Here is a 25,713-nt window from a genome sequence, read left to right as displayed (position 1 = left end):
AATAATTTATTTATTTATTTGATACGTTGTGTCACTCAATATTTTTCAGAACTGACTATCCACTATAGGTACCTACCAGTACCCACCCACCACCCTTTTTAGCTGTGAGACAATTGTCTCACAAAAATCCTCTCGCGCCACCACTGGGTAGTATTATGATTTATGATCGTAGAATTGCACGTAAGAAGACTTAACTTATTACAATAAAGGGAAATATTTGAAGGGGCACCAAACTGAAAAAAAATTTGGTCACTATGCTCGCATTAGATATTCAATCTAACACAATATCTATACTATGTTTCATGCGAAAACGTGTTTTTAGTTTAGTGGGGGCTGGGGAAACGGCATATTATGAGGAAAATGCTTTTTTCGGTTGTAAGATATTTTTGAAAAATTTCGCCTATGGTCGTATAAATCCGTACTAAATATCTACATAGAAGTTTCACATAAATAAGTCGTTTTGGAAATATGGGGGGGGGGGGGGGGGTAAAGAAACGTTTCTATAGCCACTCAAGCAAATTTTCGTATAACTTCGAAAAAAAAATGTGAAGAAAGTGAGGTTCTTATCGCACAAATTCGTAAAAATTCCGTACTAAATATCGGCCAAAAAACAATTGCAACAACACAATATGGTGAGGGGGGGGGGGTAGGGAAACATATGAGGATATTTCGGTCTTCGATTAACGATAAAAATTTAAAATACTATGTTAAAGATCCTAAGCCAATTCTTGACTTGTCGTGGTATTATTATATTATTAAAAATAACAGTAAGTAATAATAATTTATATAAAAAATTAATAGTTTTAAATTTAAAGTATTCCGATTTGCCATTTGGTGAATATTTTATTCTGTAAAAAACAATTTATAGACCCGAGTGATCCCCCCAACATAAACATAGACGGAGGCCCACAGGGAAAATCTCTTTTTCCAGTCTTTAGGTAGGTAATATTATATTACCTAAAATTCTTAAATAGGTAATTAAATTTTAATTTAGTAGGTGTCTCATTATAGGCCATAAAAATGTATTTTGCGTTATAATTAATTTTTTTTGAAAATGTAGCTTCATTTTGAATATATTATATGGTACCTATCTAAGTAAATTAATAAATCAGTTTTTAAAATTTAAATAAAGTACGATTTATATTTTGTTATTGACATGGATAAACACGTAGAATTAGTAAAAATATAGTTATTAATTATTTACCTATTATAGTGACAATGTAATATAAGTATTCGTCATTACTATGTTATTATCAACATTTAATAGTCAATACAATATACCATCTCAGTGAGTTCCAGTAATCTGTAAAAAGGTTTTAAAAATAAATTTTAATATTTCAAAAAGTATGTGACGGCTGATTTGATAAAAACTTAAAATTTAGATTTGAGATCCATTAAGATTGTTTTGAATATGGAATGTTCATTTTTCAGACCTAAGTATACAAAACACAAACATAATTATTATTGCACAATAATAATATATTATGATATAAAGTTTACTTCTAAATTTTTCTTTAATTCTGATAATAACTAAGGAATTGTATTAAATGGAAAATTTAATGGTACCTAGGTATAGTTATATACCTATAATATAGCTATATTGATAATTTTAAATTTTAACCATATCATATTCATGGGAATTCAACTCTCGAAGACACTATAATACTATATTGTATTGGTAGATAATTTAGAATTTCCATCTTTCATTATAATTTTCGACTAGTTTAAAATTTAAATACAATTAAATATTATAATCAAAAACCCGAAATATTCTCAGAATTTTGCCAGTGCGTTCGTCGTGTTATATTACCCGCGTGACACAGTCCATCTAAACAATTATTGCCCTAGATCTCTGTTTCGAAGAAATATTTTACATATTATGAGTATACGACGTACGTACGTAATAATAAATGTTTGTTTTTTGGGAATAAAAACATAACACAACACACACACACATTTTGATTTCCGATTTCTGTTGATTTCCGATCAACACTAGCTTAGCTGCAGCTGCTTCTATTCGTTGGCTATAGATCAATATAAAATATATTATGCTCAACGCTGTGAGGCAAATATATCACAGACATTTTTGCTATCAAAACTATCATTGGCGTATGCCATTACTCGTTATTCGGACGTAGGTAGTACTAGACTCGAAATAAGTAATATAAATATGCAGATTAATGGTCGACCGACTTGACAATAGACAATAATAATACATATATTATATTATATTGTCAGACGAAAAAAAATAACATTGCCAAAAATTAGTTCAGGTTTCCCTAATACGTGGATTGCCGTAATGTCACACCCTTTTATTTTTTTTATTAGAAGCTATCCTCGGTATCAAAGGCCATTGAGCAACATGATATATTGACTTTGATCTAATTAGGTTACATTTTTGATGGTCAATAGTATTTATAAATGAAAAACAATTACAAATTAAATTATATAAATTATAATATATCATATTATTCTCATATTTCACAAATTACGGTTTTTCTCGATAAAAGTCATAGTATTTTGAAATTTGAATATAATATTGCTTGGTTCTGTGCTTAGAGCTTCACTAAGGCGTTCTATACCTTTTCAATTTAGTTAAGAGGACGTTATATCCGTATGTGATATCTCCGCCTTACTAACACAGTAACACACAACTTGGAAAATTATAACGTAACTACATTTTATATTCAGAAGAACCCCCTTTACTATATTATATTAATATGTTCAAGTAAATTGACCATAAGTCAAATATGAATGTATAGGTCATATTATCACATTTATGGGTAAGAATTTTATCTATAGAGCACCTTGATATTTTTCTTCTTAAGAAAGTTAGGTCATCATTTTAAAATTTACAAAAAATTTATACTTAATGTTGTGCCCTAAATAATATTATAAACTTTAATTTGATCAGGTCAATTCTCTCAAATATTAAAAATAACAGAGTAAAACGGATTCTCCTAAACGTAAAATTTGTTATGCTATTTATGTTAATACATTTTAGTAAGGACGGATACAACTTATAAGACATGTGGTTTGTGGTTATAACGGTCTCTTAAGATTATGTATTTAAATTCATATGGATGTCACAGCAGGTACATGTAAGAGGATCTTCTCTTATCAACAAATCCTTTTACGTTTGACAAATTATAAAACGTGTAGGTGTAAATTTATAGTAAAAATGATTACTGCTCTAGATCAATACGAGATTACGTGTACCTATATAATTGTAATAATTGTATAGGTAGGTATTTGGTTTTAGATAGGCACCGTTGAAAGGAATACAAGCAGTTGGGTATAGGTATACTGGAATGCAATTATATATATATATATTAGGTATATAATATGAATATATCATTGCTTCGAAATTTCAAGATCTATATCTTTTGTTACATTACAGCAAATTAAATAGAATAATAATATATCTAACCGGAGGCCAAAAATATATAGTCGCAATGGAAACGCGCGAATGGCTTGCAACAATCAGATATGGTAAAGCCGATATATGACTGGTTCAAAATATTAATTCTCTTAGTATTTCGTTTGAGACGATGTTGTGTTTTTTCACGTCGAGTTTATATTATATAATTTAAATTTTTTTTCGTACGATAACCCGTTGTACGACAGCTAGCTGTACATCACGCACTGGACGAACTGCCAACACCGAGGTTAAGACATAAGTACCTAACAAATTTGCAAAATTGAAGAACATAATATTATAACACTACCCTACGTACCTATGATATGTTAGGCTGTAGATTCGTAAGTCCTCGGCTGCTCAGTAATCGACTTACTGTACAGTGTACACTGTACACAGCACATCATACATAATTATATATTTAATTAATAAGTGTAAACATATAGGGCGGGCAACTGTTGTTTTCTTTTGTCAGGTTATCACGGTAAATATACATATGTGTCTAACACAAATTATACAAATGTAAATACGTGATCTTTAGATAAAAATGTGCATTGTCATATAGGTATATGAGATAAGTTAAATCAAGTAGTTGTAGGTACATAAATTATACATAGTTAACGTCCAATCTATAATCAGTTAGAGTCAGTCACCTTCATAGAATGGGATTTTTTTATTTCACTACACCGCAGTATAATATATTATAAATTATACGAAGAAAAATATCAATAATAATAATGACTTATATAGATAACATCAGTTATTATTGTATGAGAATAGTCTTTAAGGCAGCAAACGTCTGCTAGGTGAACAAGATTTCAAGAACAAATCTTCACGTTGTCAAATGTTGTATTTAAAAATATTAAACAGACACCTGTCGGTTTGATCTGATGATTTTAACATGATAAAAACAACAAATTAAAATTAGAAGAAGAAATGTCCATTTTTAACACACCTAAATTCAGAGTTTTCTCTAGAAAAGTATGTTGGACATGTGTATGATGTGTATGATTATAATCATCATAATGGTGCTAGTACATACCTACCAGCTGTATTCAAATTCCGACGTAATTATTTGCTAAATTTAAATAAATTGACCACGAAAACAGTGACACGGATTTTGGAGAAAACATGATAAATATATTATTTTTTTTACAGTTAAACAATATAATATGTACATACACTTAACACATGTCGTATGTCCAGCTAAGAGACCGCGCGAATTTTATTTTCAAATTAATCGTTTTCACTCAGTTTGGGCAGGTTTTGTGGGTGCCACTATATACCTATATAATACGAGTATATACGACCAAGACGCGTTATTGGTGTCGTTGATGCGAATTATATTATTATAGGTAGGTACCTACCTATATTATACGGTGATTAGTCGTAAGTTTTTTTTTGCGCAGCGAAATAACCTACAAATGAATACAAAATGTATAAAACGTAAATATATTTATTTATATATTATACTCGTCTTATAATAATATACATAATAATATAATGTAGTATGTACACATTGCATCCCCTCTATATACGACGGTAACCCGAGCGTGGTCTTGATGTGTGCATAAGAGTATATTGACCCACGTTGACTGTTCAACTTTTAATACAGTATAATATTATTGCGAATGACCAGTTTGGAAGATATTTAAAGCGTACAAAAAAAGAAAAAGAAAAAGAAAACAGAGTGGCCGAGTCCAAGACTTGATTGTTTATATATATGCACGTACATAAACTACTACTCTGACCGCTACGAAAAAAAACCATCTATTTGATATGTACAGAAATATTGTTAAAAATACATTAAAATATAAATGGCGTGCGAATTTATGAGTTTAGATGTGACACGTGGAGACGTACAGATCGTGTGTGTCTCTGTGTGTGTGTGGGTATTTTGGCAGAGATGTAATTGGTTTTGTATGATTTGTGTGATAACACTATATATAGGTACCAGTTATATTATATTATACTTATTTATAATATGTAGTAAAATGTATGTGTGTGGGTATGTGTGTGTGTGTCGTGTGTAGGTACATCAGTGGGAACGGGAACAAAAGTGAATTTCAAACACGTTTTAGGTTTTTTGGCTGATTCCGACTTGGCTGTCCCTATACCTAATACCGGCCATACGCCTATACGCTTATACGCCTCTATAATAATACGTATATGTCATATACTGCAGCTATGCCTATATATATGTATTCCCATAAGTCTGATGAGGTCTGGCTACAATATTTAGCAACACATGAGCCCATATACCTATACTGTAATTTTATCGTTTACCAGTCTCAATTTTTTACGGATAGACGTGCAGCATTAAACATTAAAATAGGTATATTGTTAGGTCGGCACACGGGGGAGCGGCTATGTCTGACGAATAAAAATATAGAACCTATACTCAAAAATCTATTGTGTGTGGTGATAATAGTTATTACTTACTTATTATACTATCATAATAATTATTATTACCTATTAACCACATATAATTGTTCATCATTTTGTATATAGTATATAAATCAAACAAAATGATTCATGTATAGGGCATAACTCGGAGATATAGTTATTGACACCTCCAATTATAACTTATAGTTATTTACAGCAAGTCATTTTGTATTCGAGTATTTCATGTAAATAATGTTTTAATTTTAAGGATATTATGGAACAGCCGAATTGTGTCATTGTAATTTTTAAGGTTCCGATAAGTAATAAGTAATTACTATACAAGTTACCACCGTAGTACAGTAGTACCCATATAGGTATATCTATAATGTAACTATATACTTTTGAATTTTGATGGACTTATAAGGTGTATTACAGGACTTATGTAACTTATAAGCAGACAAGATGGGATAGTCGACAGTCAACTGGATCGATATATTGGGTGAGTCCTAATAATACAATATAATAATATTATATTATTATCAACAATTAGTGAGACGTGAAATCGACTTTTACACAATTACACGACACGTAGATAAATCTCCGTTTGAAAACACAAAAAAAGACAGTATAGTTTATAATGTATAATACACATATTATGTGTACCTACATTTATAAAAATATTAAAAATTATTGTGTACCATATTATTTTGAAAGTTTGGGGCTGGTGCAGACCGCATTTTAAGAAATCTTCATTTTGTATATTTTTTAAATGTATTTGAAATATTTAAAAATATGAAATACAAAATACTTTTATTTCAAATAGGTACCTACTATAATATCAATCCCTGGCATATAATACTACGCGCATTGCGAAGTCTGTCGCGATAGACAATTAATCCAATACGCACATTATGTACATTATATTGTATATGTAACTATCATGTTTAAACAGTTGTTTTCGTTTTGATTTCTTAAAGAACTACTTATACTTACAACGTAGTAACGTGTAGCCGTGTATGTAGGCAGGACTCTGTAAGTCGGACGGCTTTCTATTAATTGGTCTTTCCATATTTTATTTTCGCAGAAACTAAAATGGTACAGTTTATTAATAATCACACGTCATCCGATTATTACCATAATAATCACGCATGACTGCAGTTTCAAAAAAAAACTCGATCGTTTGAGAAAATAATATGTTCGAATCACAGGAGACGATATTATTAATATAGACACATCATAAATGTGTGTATTATTAATTTGTATAATAATAATTCGTGCGTAGATAAACAATTAAGGTGTACATTGTATACCTACCTGGATACAACCTACGCAACATGTTATTAAATATTTAAATCGTATGAAGACTGACGCCTAGCTGGACGCGAAAGATCAAAGCGCGGTTAACACGTCTTTATGGTTCATACTCGCGGCAGGTTTTAGGTTAGCAGTGTTTCGCGGAATTTTTTTATTGTATCCGAAAGGCTGATATATTATTCCTGCAACGATCGGGTGACGCGGTCGTGATAAAATAATATTCATCTCGGGGGGGAAGGCCCGAGAACGATTACTGTACATAAGAAATGGAAAAAAAAATTCGTACGCGCAAATAACACAGCCATAGGTGTTGGACGTAGGTACCTATATTACTTTGTTTTCGGATATCTAAATTACACATTATGGCGTATAAAGTAAACTCTATTAATATGTATGCCACCTGTATCGTTCGCCGGAAGCGACTTCGTGTTTCGATTAAGCCGCGTGGCGCTATGTATGTATGCGTATAATAATACGCAGCGACGCGCAACGGTGGTCCGTTTTTGCATGATTAATCGGACTGCCGCTGGGTCATTAGCCCAGCATCATTGTATTACAAACGTTACTGTACCACTGTACCCTATAATCATCGTTCATTTAATTCGCGAATGTTGGGAAAAAACACTGGCGATATCGCTGTCCGTGGCAGTCACCTGTAATAGATATTAGGTATGCGACAACACGTCGTGTTCGATACGTCTTGCGTACAAATCAATGATTAATATAAAAAAATATTGAAAAAACCGTACCACCTGATATACCATATATACCTACTACATAGGGTTGGCGCAAATAGGGGGCGGCTTGAGCTCCCCCCTCCAAAAAAAAAAAAACCAAGTCCGCTTCAAACAAGTACTGAAGGAATATAATTTTTTTTAATTAAATATAATTGAAAAAAAAACATTTTGGATAATTATAGTCATTAAAAATGTTTTCTTAACAATCAATATATTGACTAAGAGTTCGTATAGGTATTTATATTGTAATATAATATGTGCTGTATGACTGTTTCTCAAAATTTCTTATTCTCATTTCTCAATATTGAAGGATACGTCAATAATCAATATATATCTTCATTAAAGAATGAAGATATTTTAGAAATATATAATTTAAAAGATAGAAAGTGTGTATTAAAATTAAATTAAAATTTAAAGATTAAAAAGACGTATATAATATACCTAGTATTACCTACATATTAATGTATTATAAGCTGGGTACTTAGAAATATTTTATATACAAACTTCGTAGAGAGTGTACTGGATGTAGGGTTAAAGAGAAATGTTCGGAAAGATTAATAAAGAAAAAATATAAGGGATCCCCAATGACTTTAGCTATAGAAAATAAAACTAGTTCACTAGTGGCGTGACTGAAATAAATCGTTTTGTTCTGGAACCATATAGCTGCCCCTGGACTATTTTTGGGGCTACCGCGGCCGGAAAATATATTATGAATAATGAGCATCGGTAAAATTATACTTTCACAAATGATGATCAATGTAGATAAAACAATTTTTTACATTTTTTAATTTTCGGGTTAACGTAAACTATAGATAAATATTTTATAATTTTATAATTATATAGAACTTATCAGTATAAAACGAATCGAACCTAACCTGTCTACTATAAAAAAAAGAATTGGCATGTTTTTAAGTTGTAAATATTATTAACATTTATGGTTAAAAAAACCAATACAATTTTATTTTTGATACCCTATTGTAAAAAGTAAAACTACGGGCGGTTTAACGGCGAATTCGGAGAACGAGCCGAATTAATCTCTTGCTGCCCCTGAAACTGGAATCTGCGCACGCCTATGTCTGGAACGACAGTAACATTTTTATAATTAAGATAGCTTAATGTATTCATCATACTAATATACAAATGTACTATGTACTATTTACATTGTACATGCTATTGTGTTATACGAGTTTAGCTGGATTCAAAATTACTACAACAACCGAACAAAATTATACCACCCGTCTAAATAAAAAAGTAATAAATAAAATCCTGAAATCCCGTAAATTATTATGTTCACCTTTATAATATAAACGCGAGTATTATTATAGTAAAGCCTTGGAGGTCACCTACGATTTTCTATAATTATTTTATCCGTCCTATTGCCACTAATGGAATCGGGATCGAGATTAACACTTAATGTATTATAAATTATTATAATTTAATAACAATATTCTCCTAATAGATTATAAAAAAAACGAACATCGTCATAAAGGCTTTTCTTATTGCCGGGCTAAGCTTATTTATGTATAGCCAGCTAGGTATGTACTATGTATTATATTTATTAATATATTATAATAATATATAGGTATGTGTACGCGTCTCGAACCGGTCTCGATAACACAAAGTGCGCTGCAGACTTATCTTAAAATATAATATTATTATTTAATGTCATCGTGAACCATATTTCCGTTCAGTTGCGTGTAAACGTGTAATTCTATATATTATTATTATTAAAGGTGTAGCAGACGTCCAGTATAAATAATTGATGAATATTAGTTGTGATAAAATAACGACAGTTCAGACAGGTTGACATGTGTATTGTACACACATTATCATACTGTATACTTGTATAAGTATTATATTTTGTAGCATGAATCACACCTCTCATATCGAGTTTATAATAATATATTGTATTATGTAACGATTAATATCAAGCAATATCTCCGGACCCGCGTGTTTTTTCCGCGCCCGTGCATGGACGATACCATATTGCGCGCAGCCGCGAATAACGTTCGAAGTTTAAAAATGTTATCACATAGAGTTCGAATTTTTGTACTTATAATAACTGTATAATTGTAATAATCGTAGCATATCCTGCGGACGAGGGCCGCGATGTCAATCAACACCATGATACGATGACGAGTAACAGTGGTAACGGCCCCCAAAGCGTCGACGGCATCAGTACCAACAGGGCGTCGAGGACGAAAAGACAGGGTTCGTGGACGATGGTGTCGGGCCCGTGTCTGACGAGCAGAGGCACGCTGGGCAAGTGCACGAGTTTTCGGTCGTGCTTTCCGTACATCAAAGTGCCAAACTTTCAGTACTGGGACTCGTGGATGGCGGGAATGTACGACACGTGCACTTATATAAGTACCGACCACAAACAGGTGAATGCAAAATCTAATATATAAAATTCTCGTGTCACAATGTTAGTTATCATACTCCTCCGAAACAGCTTGATCGATTTTTATGAAATTTTATATGCATATTCAGTAGGTCTGAGAATCGGCTACTATCTATTTTTTATACCCCTAAGTAATAAGGATTGTCCAGAAAAAAATTAAAATAATATTATTATTAAAATAATAATAGTGTATTATATAATATTGGTTGCTATTGGTTAATCGGGCATGTTTGTTGATTTGTATTATTATTTTTGTCAATATATATATTATATTATATAAATGAATGTTTGTGTGTAGATTATACCTCTGGGAAGAAGATTAGGCTAAATTAAAAAGGGTTAAATTTGGTTTTTTTTATTCATCGAATTTTAGTACGGTTAGGTTAGGTTAGGATTTTGTACTAATTGATTATATTAATCCACCGTAGGTGGAATTAAGTAAAAATGACAAACTTGGTATAACTTTGATACCTTAGAGTTAAATCATACACTTACACACAAACAGCACGGGGTCCGCGATCTACCGCAGGTAGATTGCTTACTGCTTAGGTACCTGATAATATACTGCTGCGAATCAGAATTTTAATTCCGGGCAACATAAAAGTTAAGATAAATCTAGAACATCATACACCAAATATTAAATGACGCATTGAACAATTAACGCATTTGAGTTATATACAGTTAGGACATTTAACGGGTAACGAAGTGCACGGGATCAGCTAGTATATTATAATATACAATAGTATCACGTATAGTGTACCAAATCCACATCAGCTATCAAAATGTATATATGGAATTATAAAAGTGTTTTTTTACAACTACGATTATCACATTAAGGCTTAAATGATAAAATAGTAAAATAATATAATATTATATAGGTAGTAGATATAGGTACTTACATTATAATTTGCGCTTATTATTTTATATTATGAAAAATAAAATAAAAACCGAGCATTTTCAATAAAATGTTAAAAATAAACTGATGTCCACAAACAGTAATACATTAACGACTAATCGTATCTCCATCGGCATTTAGATGTTTGGCGTGTGCTGCGATCACCCGAGCTTCATCGGAGAGAGTCACAAAGAAGAAGGAATGAGACCACCCCCGTCGATGGTAATGCCACCAAATTGGCCACCACCTTTGCCAACGCATCCTCCAGACCACACTATTCCGCCGATTCCTACACATCCTCCGCAGACGCAACCACCAATGCAGCCATCGCCTCCACAGCAACCGACTATACCACCATGGCCTCCACAGCAACCGTCGATACCGGCATGGCCTCCACAGCAACGGCCGCCATACGATCATCAAAATGTCACTACTACTACCCAGCACAACAAACCTACCACCACAACCACCACCAGTACCACACCATCTTACGTGGACAATGAAGGGGGGTACGATTTTCAGTGTGGACTGAAGAACGGTCCGCAAGATCAAGAGAGGATCGTCGGTGGTCAAAACGCGGACCCCGGAGAATGGCCGTGGATCGTAAGTACCTATACCTATAGGCTATAGGTAATAATATAGTAAATAATGCATATAATAATATATACGCGTGTAATGTATATTATATCGTCTACAAATGTCACGGTAAAATATCTTTTATGTTCACTGGAAATTGATGAAACTAGGTCAATCTGCAAAGTAGTCTTTACGCTCATAAGCTTAAGCTTAATGTCCTATACCTATGCGCCTATAAAATAATCTATACATTTTCGATGCACGGTACGATAATGTCTTAATCTCAATCGAAATAGAGAGATCATCTATATAATGTGAATATGTGACGATATATACATAATTAAAATTGCAAACATCATAATATGCTCCAATAATAGTGAAAATAATTGTTTCACATTGTAATCTTGTCTATTATATTACATTCGGTAGTATTGTCTCGGCAATAGTATCTCCGGTGTATAATTTTTCGGCTGCCATATTATAGATCAATATAGTTAGATAAGTAATATGATTATCATGTATCTGCACACTTACAAATAATTTATAGTGAAGGCAAATCTAAAACGACAATGGTTCGTGGTGTTCTCACCGTTATTGTAGGTATTCATATATATATATAGGTACCTATATTATGTGCTCAGCATATAGGTGTTTGACTATGACGAGTTGTAAACAATTTTAGGTAGCTATATTCAACTCGGGCAGGCATTTTTGCGGAGGATCTCTAATCGATGACACACACGTGTTGACGGCAGCACATTGCGTTGCTCAGTAAGTATATTGACATTTAGAACTCAATGTTTTTAAACACTCGTTACCGTCTTGATATTCTGAAATTTGATTGCAGCATGAGTTCGTGGGACGTAGCTCGTTTGACGGCAAATCTCGGAGACTATAATATCAAAAGCAAATCTGACGTGAAACATTTAGAGAGAAAAATCAAAAGAGTCGTTCGGCACAAAGGTTTTGATCAAAGAACTCTGGTTAGTAAATCGTTGGATATATCCTATAGTTATAAACTAATAATTAATAACATTTATTTACGTTCGATAACCCATATTGTATTTTAACCTCAGTACAACGATATCGCGCTCCTGACCCTGGATAAACCAGTGAAGTTTGATAAACAAGTGCATCCAATATGTTTGCCGACGAGCAGATCTATGTACGCAGGGCAGACGGCCACAGTTATCGGCTGGGGCAGCTTGAGAGAGAGTGAGTTTCGGAGTAGACGAACGTGTATCAATTTTTGCGATTGAAAATCAATACGGTGTATTGTCTGTTTTTAGGTGGTCCGCAACCGGCGGTTCTGCAGAAGGTCACTGTACCAGTGTGGACAAATCAGGAATGCAAGTACAAGTACGGAAACGCGGCCCCGGGTGGGATCGTAGACCATTTCTTATGTGCGGGAAAAGCAGCAAGAGACTCTTGCAGTGTAAGTATAAAATCGTAATGCATATTGATATATATTTTTACCTAATTCGTATTTAGTGAGTTTTGTTCCATCATACCTATAATGGTTGTTTTGTTTTTTATTAAAACAGGGCGACAGCGGAGGTCCTCTGATGCTCAACGATGGTAAATGGACCCAGGTGGGTATCGTCAGTTGGGGAATAGGATGCGGCAAAGGCCAGTACCCGGGAGTATACACCAGAGTTACGAGTTTTATGAATTGGATTACAAAAAATTTAAAAACGTAAATTGATATAAGCATATTATAGTATTATACTTACCGTTAATAATTGTGTCTCGGTAAATTATTATTATATATATTTATACTTTATATTTTTGTACATATTTAAATTAGTATTAATAATTAGATTTTTTTGTAATCTTATGTTCTTTACACTTTTTGTATTGTTCTCAATTTATTTTATTTTATATTTTACTTCAAAATTAAATTATATACATAAATATGAATTATTATAATAAATTATGATTTAAGTATGTAATTTCAATTCGTAAAGATGCTGTCGTCTTTAATGACGAATCCTTTTTCGGAGTCTAGAATTATCATGTCACCTGAAATTCAAAATTGAATCCTCATTTCAAATCTCGAAATTGTTTTTGTATTTTTTTCGTTTTACCCGTTTTGAAATATTTTTTGACATTTTGTACTCCGACAAGACAAGGTAACCCGTATTCTCTGGCGACAACAGCTCCTAAATACAAATGCGATAATAGTGATTAACATATTCTACGTAGATTTTACATTATTTTGTTTTCATTGCACACCGTGAGATATTACACCACCGATCTCCGTGACTAAACCGGAAATAATCGGGAAATATGGTGACCAAGCTATGTCGACAGATTTCACGATCAAAATGTCTCCCGTCCGCAAGCAACGCGCGTCTTCGATGTGCTCTAGTACACACGCACGGTTTTTAACCCGTCCAGGAAACACGCAACAACCTTTAAACCGTATGGAACTGTAAACAGATTCCTGTACATGGAAATGTAGAACATACGTACAATTTTGAAGGATTAAAAAAAAATGTATCAAATATAATATTATATAGTATAATGAACCTCGTCTAAAAATGTTTTAGGAACAGGTGGTCCGTAACACACGTCGTCAAACTGCAACAAGATCCAATCGGGCCACAATTTACGTCTTTTCGATGCTCTATAAAATTTAAAAAAATTGCAAGAAAAAAAATCAAACATGTTAATGACGAATTATTAATACTATTGAGAGAAATTTATAATGAAATACAAAGGGTAGAAATAATTATTTTACTAGGTAAAGTAACCGAACCTTTATATTTTATAAGTAACCCGACTATTTTTTAATCATAGATCATAAATAATATTATTAGGTTGCATCCAAAAATCGCACACTTATGATTTCGAGTACAGATATATTCCGAATGTCATAAACTTTTACAAAGTTTACCAAAAGATTTGGTAGGTATATAAGCACTAAATAGAAAATGTTGATATAAATTGCCAACCAAAATGAAAAAAATACTTTTGTTTACAAATAAAATGAAATTGTTATTCTAAATTTATAACAATTAAAAAAAATATAGAATTCTAATGTAATTATTGTGATGAGTACTTGGCTGACAGTAATTTATTTTATATTATTTTATCAAAATAAACAAATAAATGATAAACAATATATTATATCAAAAAATAAATAAATTATACAATTTTCGGTTTTTGGATATAACAACCTTAAAAAAATTTGGGGCATATTCTTTAAAGTTTGCGGTTTTTAGATTTAACGTATTATTATAGTACCAATTTTTCATATAATTAATGGGATTCTATAGGTACTATGATTTTCTGTTTTTGTCTAATACCCGCGCGACATAGTATTTGAGGTGTGTTTTTTGCCAAACATTCTAATTGATATATTTAAGCGATAAGAATTATGAAAATAGATTTAAATTTTTCGTCAAGTCTACTTTAAGTCGACTTTCCCACATGGTTACTTGTGGGAAATTATATTACACACAGTTTCTTAAAAATGTCATATTAAAAAATAAAATTAAAAAATTTGTCGTATTTTAATTTTTGGAGAAGTTAAAATCAAAAAATCTAAAATGTGGGAAAGTCGATTTCAAGTAGACTTGATGACAAATTCAAATCTGTTTTTAGAATTCTTATCGCTTCATTAGATCAATTGGTATTTGGCAAATAACCAGTCTAAAATCATATGCCGCGTATGTGTTAGACAAAAACAGAAAATCGCGGTATCGATTAAGACCAAAACAAGCACAACCTTTGTCCTTAAGTATCAATAGCCATGTTGAATTCTCCATTCAAGAAAAGTCTTAATCGACGTATAATATATCTCTTGTTAGATCTAAATTAAACTATGCATCAGTCTGTTATACCAATTCAAACCCTAATATTCTAAAAACAATTGATATAATTCATTATAGTGGTCTATAATAGGTAGGTACCTATTTATTATCAACGATAGTATATCACAAACACTTACTTGTGCACTATTTCGGGGCAATTATTGTTACCGCACATTTTTCTTACTTCGTACTGAGACATGAAAAATATTAGTTTCGAATCCGGTATTTTCCCTTCAGCCACGAGCTTTTCGCCGAGCTTTCGATAACCTAATCTCAGCTTGTGAGTGATCTGCACCAGCATATCTTTTGATTGTTCCCTATACGAAATGCTCTGACGATATTTCTTTAATAAGTAATCGAATATCATTCTAATGGAACAAAAAATACATTATAAATTCGACATTTCATAAATGTTTATAACTGACTAAAAATACTTTTGAATATATCCTCGTGACACAGTACTAGAATCGTTGTCTGTTGGCTTTTTATCGGATTGACGGTGTTCGTACAATATTAACGATTGGAGGCACGTAAACAATCGGTTGGGATCGGTCGACCATGTTTCTGAACCAAAATCTAACTATAAAATCAGCAAAAGAATAGATGATTCTTAATACTAACAATAAGAGTGATAGCTATTAAAAAATAAATTTCGATAAATATAATGTCAGGAATTCAATACGTATCAAAAATGTAATATGATTATTTTATTTTAGTAGTGTTGAATCTATAATAAACTATTATTGATGGTTGAGTCATACAATTTTAGTTCTATACAAGAATTTTTATTTTTTCATAAATAACTATTGGTACTTAGTAATAGTATAAGTCAAACCTCTTGGACACCACGGTGTCCATATTTTTGAATGAAGTCTTCTACTTGATCATAACCTTTCTCACAATTCACCTTTAACCAGTCGTTACAGTTTTCAACGGGCAAATCGCAAAATTCTTTTTTTGAAGACATTTTGGAAACAACGCTAGCAATAGCCTAAACAATATAATCGAGTTATTTAATGAAAAAATATATCACAGTATTGTATAATATGCTCATAGACCTTACTTGAATATCTTTTAAGATTGAAACGTTTATTATGTCTGGTGTATCAATCGAGGTCGCTAAACTGGATAATGTGTCGATCGGTGAGTCTAAACATTAAAATATCAATAGTTTTTAATCGATATTATAAATTGTATTTGTGGAAAAAGTTGCAATGATTAGATAAGTTTACCTTTATTGAAACCTAGTCCTAAAATTGCTAACAGTGTATGTGATATGATATTATTCGTGCTCGATGCAACGTGACAAGATGTGACCTTTAAATATGTCGTTTAAAAAATATATTGAAACTTATAAAATATTATAAAATGTATTATAATATGATGTACAATACCTATAGGTACATGTACAATATACATAGTATACTAATGCAGTGTTGGGAATGTTACTTTTGTTAATTAAATTGCACTACGAAATACCTTTCAAAATTGTAATTAAATTACTTTTTTAATATTTGGACAAATTACATTACTTTTGAGTTGAAAAAACAAACCTTATTACAATTAAAGTTATTTTTTTACTTTTTATTTACAAAAATATAACTGCAGTTTAATAATTAAGCACTAAATAACGACAGTAAAAAATATGAAATTTTTTAAACATTTTATTTAAGAACAATAATTTATTGTTTAACAAATTGTATTATTTATTTTAAATAAAAATGTATTTTCCAAATTAATATACTTATTAAAAATAAAAATTTTTTGTCAAATAGCCATTACAAAAAAGTCTATAGACTTCTAACAGTATACTGTTAGAAAATCGTACTTATATGATATATTGACTTGGCATAATATTATGTTATGAATTGGTTCTTAAAATGTATTTAAAAACAATAAAGTAACATCGTACAAGTAACTTATAGTAATTTTAATAAAAGTAACATTACTAAAAGTATACGTATAAATTACGTTTTATAATAAAACGTAATTATTAATTAATTTACCATGAAATTGCTCTTAAAAAGTAATTTCGTTGCAGTAATAATTGGTAACTTAAGTTGTTCCCCAACACTGTAATAAAAATATTATTATATTGAATATTGTTTAATGTATACCTTTTCTAAAACATCTACAACGCTATTGATATTATTCAAAAGATCCAACGCCGTGCCTGAATGTTCTATGTTTGCATTAGAAATCAATTTGTGTGTCTCGTTTAATCGCCATTCAAGGTATAGTGTTTCCTAAATTATATTTTAGTTTGTATAGTTTTTCAATACATTTTAACATGTGTTCCATATATACAAAGCAAATAAATACCTTAAATGTAGAAAAAGATTTTAAAATTTTTTTTAACGTAGAACTGCGATTCTTTAATAATATTTTCTCCCATATATCACTCGTTAAGAAACATTGGCCGGCTATCGAGTACTCGATTATCTTAACGTATACGCTGCCAGGTTCTAAATCTTGAAACATCTTTCATAAAAAAAAAAAAAATCGATGAGATGATAAAACAATTTAGTTAAATTTGTAAAACATTTTTGTTTGTATATATGTACCTACTTGACATACGTTAAGACACATATTGTTGTGCGTGTAGGACAACTGTTTGTTGCGGTAGATTTCAGTGGGCTCTCCTTCGGTCAATTTAAACAGTGGGTACGTTGAAAAGAAATCCAAAGTCAACGATAAAGTGTGCATAGGGTTGGGGTAGACTTCTCTGAAATTGGACAAATAACTGTGTTAATTTCAACATACTGTATTCTGTAGGAAATGTAATTGCTATGCGATCTAACTTTACGTTGTAAAACATAACCACGTCGTCGCTCGTAAATGGCGAGTCAAATTCTCGCGTGATTTCGTCGTTACTCCAAGCGAATATGGACGTGATCGGTCTCGACTGGAGAAGGTAAAGTCGATCCTGTCAGTGGAAGACGATAATTAACTGATGTTTATATAATATAAACCTAAGTACCTAACGTTTGTTTTGAACACTGCAGCAGTAAACGGTTAGTTATATCTGTAGGTACACGCAATAATAATTAATAATTATATTTTACTTGTAATTTTTAATCCATATGCGTACATTATATATAATATAATATCGTTAGGTTTGATTTCATACAACTCGGTATCGATATCTATATACTGCTGCAGCGTGTAGAGGTACAATCAAGGGCTTATTTTGATGTACATAAAATTTCAAACAGTGTTCAACTATTGCAATAATTAGTAAATTCTGAAACTTATTTGTTTATACTTCAAAACTGTTTCGTAAAAAGCAAACGCAATAAAAATATAAAAATTAAAATGTAATCAACGTTTTAAGACATTAAAACCTTGGTCGAAGTCAAGCTTTGTATAAAAATTCAAAGAACAATTATTGTAAATAATTTACGCAAAACGAATACCTCTACAGCCACCCACTCAATGTCCTGCGGCGAACCAAATACGCCTTCCAGTCGGACGCAGATGTCAGCCAACTTTTTCGCCAAATTATTGGAAATACACTGCAGCGGTTTCTCATCATTGTCATTTTCAACTCTAAAATCTGCATTTCATATACGCGTTATAATATTTATAAAATGTATTAATGTTATTATTAATAGGTAGTGAAATAAATGCATGGCGAGTGAGCTGTAGAAGTAGGTGCCAGACTGCAATATGGGTATTGCTTCACTCGCAGTATTTTATTTTTTATTTATTTTTATTTATTTATTTCAGCGTAATTCAATTATAATACAATAATAACAATAATAATATTAAGAGCTGAAACGTATACCAACTGACCTAAGCTCGTATCTGATATACGGAAATACAGTTTAAGTACCTAGGTAATAACTAATAAGTAATAATCGTACAATTCACAAGTAATAAAACTATGAATGTTTGGTTACGAAGAGTATACCAAAATCGAACATGAAAAAAAATATGAAAGCATCTGAATTCATATTATCAAATATAATAAAGTGGCTTGGCGAGGTGCGTTGGCTGCTACCAGTTGCTGCTACTAGTCCCCGGATGGGTGATCACCAGGGTTCGTAGTAGTAAAACCCTTGCCACATATATATGTGTTTGCTTACCTACTGTAACAACCATAACAACACCTTACCGTACCAACCTTACCTACCACAGTTTATAACCCCTACAACAGCTAATGGTCTTAGTCACCGGGCTTAAGATCAATAAAAAAAAATTATTATAATCTGACATTTAATTTATTAGAAATTCCTATAAACATATATAGACTATAGTGAGTTGGAACTTGGCGAGTATTACAATACGGTTATAGTTTATAAGTTTATTATATTAGTATATTAATTTTTATTTTTACTTTTTAATTTAATTTATATTTGCTTTATGGGCCATTAAGGTTTTTTGCATCTTCTACTAAGCCCTATACCTGTTATGGTCAATGGCAGTCTCAATATTAGTATATTACCTATATATAAAGCTTAAGATAAGTATTCCGATTTCGAATTACCTATAACCTAACCTAACGTTCATAATATATTTACTTGATGTTGCCTGCAGAAGTCCCGCAGACGTAGTGACATTGTCATCGACTGCCTCGAACCGCAGTCTAGAAACAACGACCTCGTGGGGTTCGACTGATCCTGACACAACGCCCTATAAGAAGTAGAATGTTAGTTAAGAATTTTTTAGACACATTTACTTATAGTTACAATGTATATGCTTTAGGGACTAAAATTATGTGTAGTTCGACTGTAGGACACACTTTGTGTAATATGTGTATGGTACGAGATTACGAAATATTGAGTGTGAGTAATCGAGTACGAAATTGAAATGTGTGTAGATACTGTCGTCTGTCACTGTGTAATTGTGTATAGGTAGTGGCCTTTTTATGAAACTTGGTATACTTAAATGTTATTACCATAATTATTCACTTTTGATTTTGTTAAAAATTATTTGTAATAGTGTAATGCAATAGTATGTATTATAATTTATAATGATAGTACATTTAATGGCAGCTGCTAACTAACGGCGGGACCCGTACCCCCCAGAAACAATAGTTACTCATATGGTTACTGGTTATGCTTACCGCTTTTTCCAGACCATAACTCGCGGCTACGGTGATCTTCCCGGGATCGCCGGTATTCGGGTCTCTGGAGAACGCGACTCCGGCCATACCTGGACCGCTCACTTGTTCTTGTACGATCACGGCCATGTCACACATCAATGGCTGTCCGTTGTTCCTGCGAAAACGGTCGGGGTGATAATATTTTATACTGTACAGACTACAGAAACACCACGATTATAAGGAGTCCATAATGACGGAAGTACCACAGATATCATGGCGGTAGCGGTATTATATTTTAAACCACATTGTTTAATATATTATGTTAATTATTTTATTTTTAATTGTCAAGTCCATTTAGCTGAGGATGTCGGCACACTATTTGTTTTCTCTCTGACTCATGATCAGCTTTGTGTCGTTTAGTTGTGAGCTTAAAATATATTATATTAGATTTAATTAATCTATTATCAAACTAAAGAACATTAGCCACTGTGCGATAACTTCTTACATTGTCTTATTTTATGATATTTCAATTTTATAAAGCGATATTAGCTTTTTTAAATGTAACATTTTGCGCACATATAACTTGCTTAAGAATTGAAATATCGTAAAAAGCCAACATAACAACACAGCCAATGTTCTTAATTCATAAAGTCAAGATAATAGGTCAATTCGCTCTAATACCATAGGCCATAGCTAACTAGACAAGGTTGGTTCTACTGAACGCAAATTAACCATGTTGCGTGTAGGTCAGACAGAGATAACCAAATATATAGTGCGCTAACATCCTCTTAAGTTTAATTTTTCTGTAAATGAATATGTATTTTGTGTTAAATTGTACTATTTCCTATTGTACATTAAGCACGCTTGTTAATAATAACTAAATATATAAATGATAATATACACATAGGTGCAACTAGACATGGGCTAGGATAGGCTTAATCCCCCCAAATATGACGTTATATATTGGATAATAAGTCACGAAAAATGTTTTACTCAATGAAAAATAAAATTGGCTAAGAATGATGTTGCAAGATGGTTTCTTAAAATGTTCAAATGCTGAAATTTGTTGTATATCATTTAAGGAGTGTCGTGTGGTGGTAATACCAGCTTCTTTTTTTCAAATGGAAATCAACCTTTTTATAGTAAATTATTGAGTTTATTTTATACCTATATATGTAAATAATAGAAAATATGACTCTTAAGTATATTTAAAAATGCCAGTAATCAGTGTTTGAATAAATATACATTATTAAAGGAAGACATGGAGGGGTGTAATGTGCATGTTCGGTGAATTATGATGGATAAGTGTTATTAATATATTAATATAATATAATATACCTATATTGATGTAGATATATTAAATATTTATATCAATTATTACAACCAATTTGCAAGTATCCAATTTAGTAAAAGGTTCTAAGGGAAATGTCCACACAGATTAAGAAAATATAAGGATTAAAGCCCCCCCCCCTTACAAAAAAAATATTTGGTCCTATAGTTGCACTCATGATTAAATTTACGCTTGTACAACGTACTTTCGGTACGTCAAAGCTCGCGCCGAGAAATTTGACGACCCAACATTCTATAACGGCCTCCCCTATGTTACAAGTACCACCGGTACAGCCTAGAATTGTGACGTATTGGCCCGGCAGAGGACGTAGATTCGCCGTCCTCGAACGTTCCAGACGAACGGACGGCGTACACACGGTGTTCGTTTACGCCGTTCGAAATCGCCTCTAGCAACTCAGCGCACAGTTTAGTTGACCGCCACTGATCGTTCAACCTAAACGGGACAATACAATTAAATATTATCTATATATATTAATAAAAGACAATGTTTGTGTGTTTAACTATGTAAGCAGTCTACAATCAAGTCTATCGCACTCATGGCTCTGAAATCTGGTGCATTGGTAATCCTGTACCACAGGATGTGTTTAATCTTGAAGGCAAAGCTTTCAATTTTAAAAAATTGCCCACGCGGGGTTTTTTGATTCAAGAAAAACAAATATTCTTTTGTTCGTATATGGTTACAAAAAATAAAATAGTTATTACGATTGGATGTAAAGTTTTGACTTATATTTGGTTAAAACAACCCGAATAACTGTGTAAAAAATCTGTGAAATGTGCGTTTAACAGAGTTTGAGAAGGTGTAAACTGTAAATCCACGGGTATTTAAATTGTCACGGTCAGCGCCGTGAAGGATCAACTAGCTATTATAATATAACGCATATTATGCACATATATACCTGTAATAGGTATAATATATAGAAATAACAGAGGATAATGTTTTTTTTTCTGCTTACCGTTTACAGTAAACCGCCATCTGTTCGAAATCGCTCTGCTTTGCTTTTTCGATCGCGTTGTTTAAATCGATCGACAATTTTTTATTTTCGTTTATATGAGTTCTCATCGCTACTGTCGTTATGCATATACCGTCCGGGACAATAATCTTTAAGTCGAATAACATAAAACATAATATTATCATATTATAAAAACCATTAACCCAAATTTCTCATCGATTTCGTTTTCAATAATCCAAAGCGTATAACGTAGTAGGTAATACGCGTTTGCACGTGTGTAACTCACGTCGTTAATCAGACCATCAACGATTGCTTTTTTTAATTGGAACAAAGATTTTGCTTTGTTCCCTACTATATTGCTGGACATGCACATCACCGAGGCTAAGTTTACGGTCAAGCCAATTTTATGATCGTTTACAGAAATGTCTTCTGCAAATTTTACTATCTTGTCAGTTTTATATACATCTCTGAAAGTCCATAACAAATGTAATTATACTTCTATATTGTTCGTATAATAGGTACGGGTAAATTAATAATATTATGAAGATATGAATATATATTAGTCACACAGATACAAGATGACAGATGTTATTTTTATTGTTTTACGTTTATAATACGTAGTATTGTGTCGTTAAAAGCCGTTTAAAATATTACTTGAAACATAGAAGTATTCCTTTAAAGTCGTCTCCAAGAACGATTTCAATTGATACAGTATTTAAAATGACAGTCACTTGGCTTTTTAAACTTGCATTTAAACTGAAATCTATAACACAAAAATATAAAATCATCGAAGCAGCAAAGGATTTAGAAAAAACCCGTTAAAATATAGAGTATATGTATTCACTTTTATGATGTATTTCAATTGTCTTATTGTCGTTTTCTTCACTTACGAAATCTATTCCATCAGGTGGGAGTATTTCGTGTTCTGAAGACGTTTTTAAATGGCCACGGAAGTTTATCCTAAATTCAGTGCAAAATTTATAGTAGAAAACTAATTAATTTGAATACCTTCTGGCTTATAGTTTATATACCATGGTAAAAAACCAACTGTAGACTATAAAACATTTTAATTTCCAATGACCAATGACCAACGACACCTAATACTTTTCACAATATTATAGAAAAAAACTAATAGCTATTTATTACCTTTCTAATTTCTGTACGGAACACATTATATCACTGTTCATAAATCCAACAAACGCCGAGTCTTCGACCGACATATTCCACCGTCTTAATTTCATTGCTCGCATGTTAATCATTTCTGTTTTACCATTTACGACCATCGAACCGGTAATTTGACCAAACTGATCAAATCCCAATAAATTGTCGATGCTAAAACCGTGTTGTGAAATTAAAATATATAATATATAGATCCTAATACGTTACAAGCAGTGGCGTATACAAAGGGTGATGTGTGGGTCAGATCCCAACCTCATTGGCTTTGGAGTGGATGATTTTCCATATTGTGTTTGATGCGAATTTTGATTCAATTTAAATTATGTTCATTGTTCTTTATTGTTAAATATTTTACTATCTAAGTAAAAAGTCTTGAGAGGATGGGCGATTTTCCTATTTTCCCCTCGCATTTAGCTGTGTCATTTTTTTTTGTTAATTCCCCCTCTTTTACCTCCCAGAAATCATGTCTACGCCACTGGTTACAAGAAGCATTTATACTAGTCCGGATCTGTAAGGTCGATTTCATGTTTGAAAAACGTATTATTTTTATCGCAGTACACTGGAAATCCGAATGGCTTCCATCTAAAAAATTAAGCAAGAATAAATAAAAATGTTCATAAGCATAACTATATAGGTATATAATATATATTATATAATATGTGTGTACGCGTAGCTGATAGTATAATAATTATTACTTATTAGGTAAGTATACAACTTATAAACTTTTTTGAAAATTACTTATAATTTACAATAGGTATTTAATACCGTTTTAAGGCCATATATTTCGAATAAGAAATTTTTTTTTATAAATAGTATCATTGGTATGTACCTATCTAATAATAAATATAACTATCAACCAAATTAAAAAAATATATATTTATAATAAAACTTACAAGAAATTTATCTTCACGTGACAATAGTTCTCACCATTTCTATGTATATAAAAAAAAATATATACATATAATAGGTATATGTAGGTACTTATGTTTTAATTTACATAGTATAGGTAATATAATATATATATTCTAACCTTAGACGACCACTGAATACAATTCTCCATGTTCGCATAGGCACTGTACATTGAAATTGAAGACTGGGTGTTTTCCAACTAGAAAATTCATAAGATCCTCTATCCGTTTCTAAAAGAAGCAAAAGCAAGGAATATGTATACTTATTTGTTGTTGGTTTATTAGTAAGGTGTTAGTATGCAAGGTTGTCAATCAGTGAAATGTCTTCATAAAAAAAAACAGATTTATGATAAACTTTAGCGATGCAATTAATTGATTGGTGATCTATCCCCATTTGAAACATATAATTTATTTTTATGTAAATTAAGATAAGTATATAGATACCTTGATTTGTGAATTCTAGTCCGGTAGGATCTCGGATGTGTATTAAAGAGTTCGATTGTTTTAAATTATAATTTTGATTAATGCATAATATAATCATATTTCCTATTTTGTCAGTACCAAAAAATACCATTAAATCTTCAACATCCTACACAAACATAAGACGTAGGTAATTAGTATATATACTTAGGGCATTATTATAAATAATAAACGTCTCACATTATTTCGTTCTTGATCCAATGAAATATCTGATACCGTAGGCGAAGAAAAACATAATCGTTGCCGAAAATTGTCCAT

The 25,713-nt window shown here is 31.7% G+C and overlaps 3 protein-coding genes across 6 annotated transcripts in view; 1 reads left to right on the top strand and 2 right to left on the bottom strand.

Moving 5' to 3' along the window:
- The window catches only part of LOC100162364 (proclotting enzyme), a 20,725-nt gene extending 7,047 nt beyond the window's left edge, over window positions 1-13,678 (top strand). The window contains exons 2-8 of the mRNA XM_001944228.5: window positions 9,940-10,238; window positions 11,292-11,753; window positions 12,409-12,497; window positions 12,574-12,709; window positions 12,803-12,941; window positions 13,016-13,161; window positions 13,271-13,678. Of these exons, the coding sequence (XP_001944263.2) occupies window positions 9,940-10,238; window positions 11,292-11,753; window positions 12,409-12,497; window positions 12,574-12,709; window positions 12,803-12,941; window positions 13,016-13,161; window positions 13,271-13,426 (1,427 nt within the window). The 3' untranslated portion in view covers window positions 13,427-13,678. The remainder of the gene's footprint in view (window positions 1-9,939; window positions 10,239-11,291; window positions 11,754-12,408; window positions 12,498-12,573; window positions 12,710-12,802; window positions 12,942-13,015; window positions 13,162-13,270) is intronic.
- LOC100570052 overlaps window positions 1-25,713 on the bottom strand; it is a 64,806-nt gene that overhangs the window by 37,244 nt on the left and 1,849 nt on the right. The gene's annotated exons all lie outside the window — the stretch shown is intronic.
- LOC100569517 (putative phosphoenolpyruvate synthase) lies at window positions 13,585-25,713 on the bottom strand. The gene is made up of 26 exons (XM_016807814.2): window positions 25,636-25,713; window positions 25,537-25,564; window positions 25,098-25,206; window positions 24,566-24,649; window positions 24,038-24,223; window positions 23,736-23,851; window positions 23,546-23,654; window positions 23,178-23,358; window positions 22,895-23,040; window positions 22,204-22,374; window positions 20,613-20,766; window positions 20,068-20,179; window positions 18,961-19,100; window positions 18,346-18,470; window positions 18,113-18,269; window positions 17,867-18,025; window positions 17,662-17,790; window positions 16,777-16,861; window positions 16,608-16,693; window positions 16,380-16,535; window positions 15,979-16,124; window positions 15,682-15,912; window positions 14,259-14,355; window positions 13,962-14,172; window positions 13,814-13,888; window positions 13,585-13,748 (listed from the first exon to the last, which is right to left on the bottom strand). The coding sequence occupies exons 1-26, from the start codon at window positions 25,711-25,713 to the stop codon at window positions 13,681-13,683; spliced, it is 3,339 nt and encodes a 1,112-aa protein (XP_016663303.2). The 3' UTR covers window positions 13,585-13,680.

The sequence above is a fragment of the Acyrthosiphon pisum genome, chromosome A1 (assembly GCF_005508785.2).
Source record: "Acyrthosiphon pisum isolate AL4f chromosome A1, pea_aphid_22Mar2018_4r6ur, whole genome shotgun sequence".
Taxonomy (NCBI): domain Eukaryota; kingdom Metazoa; phylum Arthropoda; class Insecta; order Hemiptera; family Aphididae; genus Acyrthosiphon; species Acyrthosiphon pisum.
The sequence above is the reverse complement of the archived record's forward strand: the minus strand, read 5'-3'. Positions and strand labels throughout refer to the sequence as shown.